Consider the following 12,669-nt stretch of genomic DNA (forward strand, 5'->3'; position numbering starts at 1 on the left):
AGCCGCATGTCTTGCAAATCTCTATATTATAGTAATTTTACAGGTTTTAGGTTACATGAGTGAAATATTACAACAATAAAGCGTTTCACTAATCTGGAGATTCTTGGAATAGGTCACAGTCAATGAGTACCGGCATTATCAAGTGATGTCGGCCAAGAGACCATCCTCAAAAATGTGCATAATATGCAAAAATATTATGTTGGAAGAAGACACATTTACAGATACAAAAGAATCACCATCAAACTGAAGGTTATAGATTCCGATTTTGATGTACTTCGCAAAGAAGAGGGGCCTAACTATCCTGAGTCGTATGTCAATCGTTAGAGATTTGGGCTGAATATCATTACAAAGTTATCTGTCTGAGTCAAATTCCCCAAAAAGTAAATGACTGCAAGAATTCTCTGCTGGTAGGACCGAGAAATCAAGAAACCAGTCATGGAAATGTGCATAATATGACTGATTTGGAATTGAATCATGTTGGGGGAAGGTAGCCTACATCAACATGGACCACATTCATCTCGATTTCTACAATATCATCAACATGCAACTGAAGGTCATCCATTCTGATATGGATTTACTGCTCAAAGAGGCGACAAACTGCTCTGGGCCGAACGTCAATTGCTAGAGATTTGGGCTGAATATCATTACAAAGTTTGCTGTCTGTGTCAAATTCCCCAAAAAGTCAATGACTACAAGAATACTCGAGTGGTAGGACCGTGAAATCAAGAAACCAGTCATGGAAATTTGCAAATATGACCGATTTGGAATTGTACCATGTTGGGGGAATGTAGCCTACATCAACATGGACCACATTCATCTCAATTTCTACAATAGCATCAACAATTCAACATGCAACTGAAGGTTGTCCGTTCTGATATTGATGTACTGTGCCTGTGTAATGATGGGACTAACTACCTTGGTCCGAAAGTCAATTTCTTCAGATTTTGACTGACCGTCATTCCGAAGTTTGATGCTTGAGTCAACTCGCCAAAAATATGAATATACCACCAATCAAAATATAGTGAATGATTAGATCGACTCTGAAAAATGCTTCGGTTGGCACTATGACAAGGGATGTACCATGACAAATAATCTTTTATCTCTAGCAAGGTGCTGACAATAATGCTTGAAGAATTCGGTATGTATAGCATGGTATTTTATCATGTCTAGCAGAAAATGTTAGGTGTGCACACTGTGCAGTACTCATGATTGAAAGAAAAGGTTTTTACTTGGATGAGTTTGTCTTTGTAGACTATTTTCATTTCATGTGTTTGGCTATCATCATAATTTATTGTGTGATGATGAAGACCAGACCCTGGAGATTCCTATTTACTCAACAAAAATGCAAATTGAAGGATTTCAGTTCTTTTCACAAACTGTTCAAGTATACAACATGATCATGAACAATGAAATAAGTCTGCCGATTTGTGTTACTTTATCAGTTGAGAATGTTGAATATATGCTGTGCAGATATGGTAGTTGGATTGGATTGTCGGGCTATTGAGAGAACACAGTAATGGTGGAATCTCGGCAAGTTTTGCGCAATTGATTAGGGGAGCACTGATGATTTCCAAGGTGACAGTAAGGTACTCCCAAGGAATTAAGGGAGCACAGGACACTCATTCCGTGCGGGTTAGATTCGAATGTGGATAAAACAACAAAGGTGACATTCCGTACTGTGAACACACAGAACAAGTTGTGCGCGGTGAAGACAGCGGGTGAAAAGCGCCATTGGCCCCTCGATTTTTACAGACAGTGTGGTGTCAAATATATATTCATAAGCCAGGATATTGTAAATTTTCGCCCTGTCCTTCAATTTACCTCCTGGCAGGGCATCGCCAGTAAAGTCATGACTAAATTTTGGAACTCTGAAAGCATGATGGCAAATCTAGCCATGGTATTTGATTCGAAAATGGTTACAGAAATATAGCCGGAGTTTTTTTAATGCGCTCAGCTGCTCATCATTGAAATAGATATCGCGCTAGCGACCGCTGAGTTCCACAAAAAAATTGTTTTGTTTACTATTCTGTCGGCCTTGAGTAGCTTTTCAGTACAAATTGAGCATCTATTTACTGAACGCTAGCTCGTCTCAATGATCATCAGTTCGTCTGAACGGCGTTTAAATATTGATGGTGCATCGCGAGAAATTTTGAACTGATGTTCCGTTTGAGTTATGTTCGAGCGAACAGACGATCAGACTTGAACTTGTTCAATGTTGGTGCATACGGCCCCATGATTGGCAATCTAGAGTTCAAAATGAGGTTTTGTGAACTACACGCAATATAATTTTCGGTACATACATTCCAGAGCAGTTAACTGGTAACGGTATAATTGTGCATGTGTCTCCTTGAATATGTAGACTGTCCCGTATACAATTTTGAACAAATGCGTCCATTCCCACCAAAAACCATTGAATTTGGGAACCACTGCTCTACACCAATACTCCCTCTAAGCTGCACTCGAGAAGTGCTGATACGGTCTATGTGCAGTGAAAATCTAAGCTGCGCACAAAAAAATCCGAATTCATGACCTTTTTGTTAGTCGTTTCGCAGTGTTGTCAAAAGGGACCATGCAGTGAGTTGGTGATTACGCGTAGACTCGTTAAAAATTAGATGGAGTATTGCTCTACACGTCATAATATAGTGTATTTTGTCATCGCAATGTGTCCGTAACGTGTTTATATTAGCCAATACGCAGTCTATGAACTGGTGAACACATGTATGTGTCTCTAAATTTTTATCTTCATTTTATCATTCAAAGTTTCGAATCAACCAAGTCGACTATATCATTCGAATGCGAAATGAATGTGAGGAATCGCAGCGAGAAATCGTGATGTGCTTACGAGTATTAACAAGTGAGAGGTTGCATTTTCATTCAGCTTTCTCATCTGTCGATATGGGATGGAACAATGACGTCAGATGTCTATTGCGATATCGCGGCTATTATCAGTATCACGGGATGTTCGGCAGTATCTTTCGTGGACTGCAATTTGACAAAGAAGAAGATGAGATGTTTCGCGGTAACCAGCAAAAGAAATCAATTATCTGTAAGTTGTAAAGTGTGCTAAGACATTTGCGGTTTTATAGATAGTTGTTATTCCGAAGACAGGACAAGAAAAGAGGCCAAGTATAAATCATACGAAGTCATCACGTTGATTTTAAATTCCCTTTGGACAATTGCAATATACCATGACGTCGCTATACCTATATTGATAACACCTGCCTGCAAAATAATCTGGTTTCGATTTTTGATTTTTTCAAGTGGTTTTCCCAATTTTTGGGTACTGAATCCGCATATGATCTTAAATTAGGTCTAAAGCGTCAGGTGTTTTAGTAATCAAGATTAATTTAACTCACGAATTTTTGCATTTATCGCATTGATATTGTAAAAAGTAATTAATTAAACTTAGTCAAATTAGATTAGAGCATAGACCACCAGGACCTAATACTACTAAAATGTAGAGAGTACGATCGACATCGGCAACATTTGCAAGAAAGTGAGCGGTATCATAACATAGCTATGGAAATTAAACAGCGGCTCTCCAGCCTTTATACCTGTAGTAGTACAGTATTTACATTTGTCATATCATCCGTTAGAGAAATATGACATTAGGATAGCCTTTATATACTACAGTATAGAACTTTCGATTTTGAAATGGACTGATGCAAAAAACCATCCACAGTTAAACGAAGGATTTCCAATTATACATACATAGACTACATACGCGCCACCACCTAATTCGGGGCCCTCGTAAAGTGCGTAAGACGTGTGTTGAGATCGAGTTTTAGATGTTTGACCTAAGGTGAAATGGTGCGGCTACCATTCAGAATATTCATGGCATAGACTATATAGGAAAAAAGAAGGCATTTGGATGATTGTAATTTCTGTCTTGTGAATGTCACAGGTTACAGACGTTGAAAAGCATTTTATTCCACACCTGTACTTGGATTCTGCATTGCGACCCAGCTCCTATTTCTGTTTTTACTCATCTTCCTCGAATCGATGAATTTTTTTCACTATTCCTCTTAGATTGATCACACGACGATCATAAAGATCTTAACTTTAATTGAACCCTGATGCATCAAATGAAATTCTTTGTTTCTTAATTTTATCGGGGTAAATCACCTGGATTTGCCAAATCACAATGCAGAGTTTAGGGCCCTGAGATTCTAAAAACAACAGCGTAATATTTATATTATATTTATTTCAGGGGAGAGTTTAACATATTGCCATGATATACCAATTCATCTCTTAAAAGAGTTGGTGGCATGAATACCATTCCGAGGAATGGACGGTATTTATATATAGCTCAAAACGCATGTAAAATAGGGTTATCATCATACATGTTCCTTTTTCCAGGTTTTTGAAAATATCCTCCTAGGACGCCTAAACGTCTTCCATTTCGGAAGTTCGTGCTCCTTTACAGCTTTTAGAGCAGTAGTTCCCAATCGGTGGGGAGAACACCACTGATGGGAAATTCAATGATTTCTGCTGGAGAATAGACGCATTTGCTAAACATCATATACAGCAGGGGTTCTCAACTTCACATGTACAACGGGCCGCATTTTGCCCGCAAAAGAAGCTGCGGGCCGCAAAACATTATTGCCATGCATTTGTGAGCTTCTATCAAATTTAGGCTACTGGGGCCTATTAATTAGTCGTATACGGGCGTCTAGTCCATTTTCTTGCATTTCAAAGCATTATTGGTCACTTGGACAGCGTTCGTAAGTTTTCAATCGCTTTTTTTGCGAGAATATGTATTTTCCGGCGTCGCAAGTAAATCACCTCATGGAGCGTGCGTTGCATTCATTTCCAAGTCCGTATTTGTACCTTATTATTATTATTACACGCGGTATTACTGTGACGCTTATCGCCGTTTAGGCCTTGTGCGTCACAACTAGGGCTGGGCACAGTGATTCGAGTACTCGAATCTGAATCGAACATTAAATTTGATGATTCGAGTCGAGTAGTAAAACAGGATTTTTTCGAGTACTGAAATTATACGCTCCTTGCAACTGAAAGTTATTTTATTAACGTGGATTTTAGTTTTGATACTATTTTTCACTGAGGAAGCCTTGTTTGTTTGTTTAGCGGTGTCGCAGCATACGAGATATGGTACAAAGCTACGAACGTTTCTGGAAATAACACATTTCCGAAGTCATGATCATCCCACAACATTGTCAAGAAATGCAATGAAATCGGTATGGTCGAAAAAATACCGAGGTATATTTATTGTGTGGGATAACACTCATTTTATCCTTTCTGGTGGCATAAAAGGTACATATTTGAACTTCGACATAGTGCATTCTGTTGTGACGTCATAATGAGTGATACTCGAATACTCGACTCGAAGCATAATGCGTGATTCAGAATCGAATCACTCAGGTACTCGATTTTGCCCAGCCCTAGTCACAACACAGGCACTTTTGTGTTACAACAGAGGCCATTATCTATTTAAGCTCTCAGTGAAATGAGAAGAAGTCTGGCGTTTCGGTATCATTTCAGAGCAAACCAATCAACATATGCCTTTCCTTCCATGGCTGGAGCCCTACACCAATAGTTACATAAGTCAACTTTGTCAAGTTGATGTTTTTCGCTGGTCAGCTCCGCACGTTTGCCATGCCAGCATTCCTTCTGCAAATATGTCCACTCTGATAAAATGCACCAAGAAAATTAGCTATGCAATGTCTGTGAAGTCGGTGGATTCGTCCAATGCTAGGCTAAAGTAGTATACGCGGTTTTCGATGGTCAGCTCCGCACGTTTGCCATGTCAGCATTCCTTCTGCAAATATGTCCACTCTGATAAAAAGCACCAAGAAAATTAGCTATGCAATGTCTGTGAAGTCGGTGGATTCGTCCAATGCTAGGCTAAAGTAGTATACGCGGCAACTTGTTTCAGAACATGCGATAAAATGTCGACGGGCTACTCGTCTTGTCACGATTGAATCGGACAACTTTAGCTTCAAAATTTGTCGGGTAATGTTGTCGTTGCTGCTAAGCAGTGTTACCTCTAATTTTGACGAGTCTGCGCACACTCATCAACTTACTGCGCAGACCCTTGGACAACCGTGCGTAAAGACTATAAAAAGGTCCTCATTTCGGATTTCTGTGCGCACAGATCGTGTCAGCACTGCGCATATGCGCACGTGCCCTGATTGGAGGAAACATTGCTGCAAAGTCCCGGAAACAGCGAATATTCGCACAGTATGTTAAAGTATTAGTGAAATCACACCTTCTCTAGGAGATTTCTAGGGTTTAGCGATATTCCAAAGCGTCTGTAACGTCGTCGGCAATTTTAATAATTCCTCGAACTACGGATTACTGGGCTTGATGCCTAGGTAGTAACGTTTTTTCCAAGATCAGGTGATATGTAACCTATAATAAACATTAGTGGTATCATTTCAAGCTTCTACGCTTCGTTACGACAACTGTTTTTCGACAAATATGACAAATATAGGTTTTCCATTTATATATGAGAAAGCAAATTCATCAAATTCAAGCTGCGCGCGTGCGCGGCCGCACACTGCTGACAAAGTCGCCACGCACAGAAAATCTGTGCCGCGCACACAAAAAGCCGAAGTGATGACCTTTCTTTCAGTCGTTACGCACCGTTGTCCAAGGGAGCGCGCGGTGAGTTGGTGAGTGCACGCAGACTAGTGAAAAATTAAAGGCCCATACCAATACTGATTCAGAACAATAACAATCTAAACTCGAGAACATATCAAGAGACCAGAACACGTCAAAGAATGGGTATTTAAACGAAACAGCGACGGTGCGATAAGAGAGCTATTAAGCTAAATTAATATGCAACAATGCTGGGCCAGTAATAATTGCGTTCGTAATGAAAGAAACCGCGGGCCGCAAAATGAATCTCTGCGGGCCGCATGCGGCCCGCGGGCCGCGGGTTGAGAACCCCTGATATACAGGATAGTCTACATTTACGAAGACACATGCGCGATTACCGTTACCAGTAAACGGCTCAGGAATGTATGTATCGAAAACAATAAATTGAAAGTGTCCTCAGAGTACGCCTAAATGGCCTCTTTTTCGGGAATTTGTGCTCTTTTTCCCTGAAAAGGACTTAAATACCAGGAAAATTGCGAACCCGACGCGGCGAATGTCAGAGTTTCGTAAAAGTCGAGTCAAAGTGATTACCATAGCGCAAGTTTTTGCAAATTTTGCAACTTTTTTTTACATCCACTGACAGCTTCCAAGATACTCGGAATCTATGTACCATGATGTTTTAAGCTGTTTGGATGGATTTTATAGTGCAACTTTTTTCTATTTTTCATGCCAATTTTACTGCATGTTTGATCAAATATTGCGTAAAAATGTAAAAGAGTGATTTACAAACATGCCAAAACGATTTCTAGTATGGTTCTATTCGCTTTGATTTGCATAACAAAGAGCTATATGATTGATTAGCTGCATATCACTGTTATCTATGAAACAATGGCTTGCAAGCAAGAAGTTCAACTACCCCTGCCAAGCACGTCCGTGTCCGAAACAATATGTAAATAGGTTTTATAAATAAATTTGAGACAGTTTCCCATTTAACGAACGCCCAGGCGAGATCTCCGAAAATTATATTTTCACTGGGTCACCTTATTCAGGCTAAGTTTCCAAGAGTGAGTGTTGCTGCAATACGTCGGGTCAAATTTGCAGACCTAGGGGATTTGGAGTGTGTTATTTGACTTGTTTTTGGGGGATGGGGTTATCAGTCTGCTGTTTGGCTTTTTGGGCAAAATTTATTCCCGCAATGCGTAATTCTCTTGCTGGGTACAGGGAAAATGTAATTATGACGGTCTCGGTGGAATGCCAGAATGTCCGTGAAATGTAACAAATTCAAAAACTCTGTGGGAACTATGTTATACAACGGAACGTTTTGAGTATCTCATACCCCAGGGGCGGGCAACTTCTCCAGTCGGTGGGCCGGATATAGGAAAATTAAGCACTCGGCGGGCCGGATTGCTTAATCGATAGATTATTCGCCCATTTATTCAGTTATACAAGGAATAAATCGTATTTAAAGAATGTATTTTAACGACAGCAATGTCATTTCAAGCGATTTCTCGCCGATAATGACGATGACAATGAGGAGTTGAGAACCGTATTGTCATACAGCAGTAGTTCTCAAACTTTTTAAACACGCCTGCTTTTTGATGGTGAAAAATTCTGCGCCCCCCTTCCTTATCATGATATATTAAAGAGAGAAACCAGAATGCTAGCCATCCCAATGGGTAGTTTGATGGCATTAAAGGTTATGGCTATTGATGAGAGAGTTCTCAAATATGAAATTCGTACACTATACATAGCAATCACCATAAGCTGGAAGTAAATCGCGCGGAGCGCGAAAAATTTTCAGTTAACTGCGACTTCGCGTCACTTTTAGATACTTTCCCGTCCCACAGGTTGAGAACCGCTGTCATACATGCACCGCCATATCTGTTTCTCTCTCATCAATCAACACAAGGTGCAATCTTAAATTATGATTTAGGACGTTCGATAAGCCCTGTACCTCCAATTTAGTAGGTGAGGAGATAGCGTAGTTGTATAATCCACAGCTACAAAACCGATGTGTTGTGGGTTCAAGTCTGACTCCAGAATTCCTACCGAAGTGTTGGAGCTTTATCTAGGCTTCTCCTCGCCATCTCATCGGCATGATTACTAAGCTGTATCTCACAAAAGCCTGGACGTGTACCGTGCTACCAGCAGTTGGCGGTTACGGAATGAAAAATTAGAAATATCGGCCTGGTGTAAATGACCATTGTGGACGACTAACACCATGATTACCACCAATAACATTAGGGATGAGTACATAGTTAATGCTGACAACGCTAGTCTTTTCGCTTCAACGAACTTGCCCGTAAGCTCCACTCTCGCACGCTGCGCAGGGCGCACACCAGGATATAATAACACACAGTCACTAAAATTTGACGTAGTAAGCAAGAAGTGGGATATCTCGGCAGACTGATGGGCCGCAGGCCACGTTATCATGTAAGACGGGAATCTGTCCGCGGGCCGGACAAAATGCCGTTGCGGGCCGAATCCGGCCCTCGGGCCGTATGTTGCCCGCCCCTGTAATACCCTATTAATCCAACATGAATTATACATGCAACTTTTTACTGCAACTTTTGTCAAAATTAGGTGCAACTTTATCGCGATTTTAGTGCAACAAAAATTGCCCTTCTGATCACCTTTTTTAGTCAACACAATACTACTATCGCCCTAAAAATTTTCAACGTCTCCAGGTTTCTTAAAGCTTTCAGAATTTCTAAAAAGTGTCGTCTTTTTAGGATATCAAATAGGGTAACCCTACTTTAAAGGTATATAGGAGTTTTGGGTAGGGCGGATTGAAGACTCCGAATAAATAAAAGTAGGGAATGAAGGCAGAAAGGTTGGAAACTACTGTTTTGGAGCTAAGATAATGGATAGATTCGAGTGAAATTGGGCATAAATAACTCTACATAGGAAAATTCGTGGTTTAAACGTACGCAACGACCTTTTTTCTTGAAAACCAAACACAACGACGTCGTAAATTTACCATTTTTTTGGATTTTACTCCAGTATCGTAAGTCTGAAAATTTTGAAAAGTGTCCGCCTTTACCGAATCCAAAATATGATAACCCTGTTATAGGAGTGTTTTTTTTTCGTAATGGCAATCAATCTGGCCTATTTCTATCGAACATTCCCTTACTCTAAGAGATGAATATGAAAACAGCCAGCTTAGCTTGATTCCAACAAATAAGAAATGAGCAATATTATTGGCCATGGCCAACTAAAAACACGGCCTCACTGTCTGCTTATTGACCTGAAATTAAGAGGCCTAAAGTCTACTTTCCAACCCTTACCAGCTGTGCACTCAATTGTTCAGAAAATGCTATATTGTCGTAACTCTCCCTGTCTCTGGTACTCCAATAACACACCGATGCAGAATGAATGTAACAAATAGTCTATTGCTGCAATATATAACGAAAAATTAGGAATGAAACTTTTATCATCAAAGAAAAATGGGTTCAGAAGCTCTTGAATTAGAGCTTTAAAAAAAACAATATCATAGCCTCACAGAACAATCAATTCTTTTGCCTTTCCCTCTCTTTAAATTGGCGAAGCGAGTATTACCCGAGTGAGAAATGCACCAATTTTTTCTGATTATTGTAAGAAATGTTCACAATTTTCTTGAACGAAACATTTCCACAATTTTCACTGTGTGCATTGCAACCAATTCGGGATTTACCTAACACAACTTTCAACACGTGTTTTGCCCTTTTTGTGATTTGTATGATTAAGATTGCAGCAATGTGAGGTACTAAACCGAAGTGGGCGTTAAATATAGTATCAAGAAAAATTCCGGCCCGCCAAAAAGTTGTGCACTCGGAATTTGGCCCGCGACTAGCAAAAGGTTGCCGACCCCTGGTATAGACGAAAACAAATTATTAGAATTGACAGTCCAAGCAAGATAAACAACCAGACATTAAAATGAGAATTAGTGCAATTTCTTAGGCTGTAATGATACTCGGCCACGGAAGTAATTGACCTAGCAGTATCTGGTACAGAGAGCAAAACGTTATAAATAATGCGAGCAAAACCCCCGACAAATGGATACAATAAAACATTAGAATCGACAGTCTTACTGGAAGCAGAATAACTATCATGAGGGGATAGAGAACAGAAGCCCGGGAAGTGACCATCAGAAAGTACTGCATACCGGCCGAACAAATGCATGATCACAAAAATGGTCTTTTAATTGTCAATATTGATACTAAATGACACCACCGCGACATTTGGCAAATACAGCACCGGAGTCAACCAGTGCAACCTTTTATATAAGCGCCAACCAAACACCACATTAGTTTTCCCATCTACTACTTAGCGCTTGGCAGATGGAAATACGCATTAAAGCGAACGGACGCGACTTATCGCAGTCTTGCATTTCTGCTCGTTATTTCTCTTCGTTCCTCTTTGCTTTCGCATTCGCTTGAGAGAAACAGTTGGACGCGTTTACGGATCGTGAATTCCCGGCTTAGGGATGATTCTTCCTCCAATTGTCAGCAACTTGAAAATTGAGAACACTGTTGTTGCAAAATGCATGACAATTTGAAAGTTAAAGCCCTTGAATCGTTACAAGTGCGATAAACATAAGACTACAATTACAATATTTAGCAATAATTAACAATTCTATTATGTTGATCGAGTCCCAATAGATGAAACATGTCAAAGAATTTGCTCAAATTTTTTTTATAATTTGATCGATTCCGAAATCCTCTCAAAGTACACCTTTCAAGAATTTGATTTCAAGAATCCCAAAATTTTACTATTCAAAGTTAGATGGCTTTACAAATACAAGCAAACAGTTTGCATCGCAATTGACAATTCTGTACAGAACGCTGCGAGGTGTTTCAGTAGGCCTACCCTAAATGGTTTCCCTGACACGCACGATGTTATTGGCCTATACAAATAAATTTTGAGCATAGGCCGTCTAAAAGCATTAAAAAAACAGTCTGTAGTTGCTTAAGTCTCACAAAAATGCTGAATCTGCACCAGTGCGCTATCAATTGGAGGTTCGCAAATTTTATCATAATATTGAGCCGATGCTTACATTTACAGTAAATACAAAATATGTAATGACTTTAAATGGAAGGTTCAACACAACTCAAATTTGGAACAACGCCAACTATTTGAGAATACGTGGTGTATTATATCTTAGTGGTACGACACGAATTTTGGACGCATGACAATCACACGCAGCAAAAAAAAACATACTCTGTAACTGCTGAACTCTTACAATGTCATAAAAATACTTGTAATCTACACTGGTGTGCTATCAATTTTAGGTTTGAAAAGTGCATCTTGATACAGAACGGATACTTACATTTACAGTAAATACACACTATTTTGCCACATAAACTGGAAGGTCCAACACGACTGAACTTTGGATCAAAGCCCACTATTTGAGAATCCCTGCAGTATCATATCATAGTCAAAAATACCGGCACGAAATTACAAACATCGGTCAATAAGGGATATGTAACAATCATCTAAATTCAACAAATGGTGTGAAATATGGCCTGACAAGCTAGATATGCTAATTAACATCACATCGAGTGAATTTAGCAAAAAATTATAATATTTCTGCTACGAGTTTGGAAGATTCCACTATGATTCATTACAAAATTTGTACGTATATTTCCTACAATATCAGTCCCTTTACCAGATGCAGTGGAATCATGGAATATCAATTGAAAGTAGACGTTATGATCATTATCAGGGTCTTCTATACTCTCCTACCCACGACGAAAGCTGTTCCTGTTGTGAATAATATCTCAAATGTACATATTAGGAATATTTGGCCATACCTGTTTTTTTTCTGGTCAGAGAGTCTTGCTTTTACACTTACAGGCTCTCAACTCGGTTTGGTGCGCTATTTGTAAAACATCAGTGCTGCTGTTTCTGGAATCGGAAGCAGTAACCAACATTATGTCAGATAGTCTCCCACATGTTATGATACAAGGCTGACATAAGAATGCAATTTTTTCTCACCTTACGTGGATAAATGTAGACGACCAGCGATTTCAGCAGCACATCAACAATATACCGGTAATGCATTGACTTCCTTGCCGGCATCATACTCATAAACTATTTAATGTATGTAAAATGGCTGTAGCTGAT

The 12,669-nt window shown here is 39.6% G+C and overlaps 1 protein-coding gene across 1 annotated transcript in view; it reads left to right on the forward strand.

Moving 5' to 3' along the window:
- The window catches only part of LOC145441344 (uncharacterized), a 147,391-nt gene that overhangs the window by 54,265 nt on the left and 80,457 nt on the right, over window positions 1-12,669 (forward strand). Inside the window, exon 13 of the mRNA XM_080319192.1 lies at window positions 2,879-3,046. Within this exon, the coding sequence (XP_080175318.1) occupies window positions 2,879-3,046 (168 nt within the window). The remainder of the gene's footprint in view (window positions 1-2,878; window positions 3,047-12,669) is intronic.

Source organism: Botryllus schlosseri, chromosome 1 (assembly GCF_051294905.1).
Source record: "Botryllus schlosseri isolate E-star chromosome 1, Bs_hap1, whole genome shotgun sequence".
Classification (NCBI taxonomy): Eukaryota; Metazoa; Chordata; class Ascidiacea; order Stolidobranchia; family Styelidae; genus Botryllus; species Botryllus schlosseri.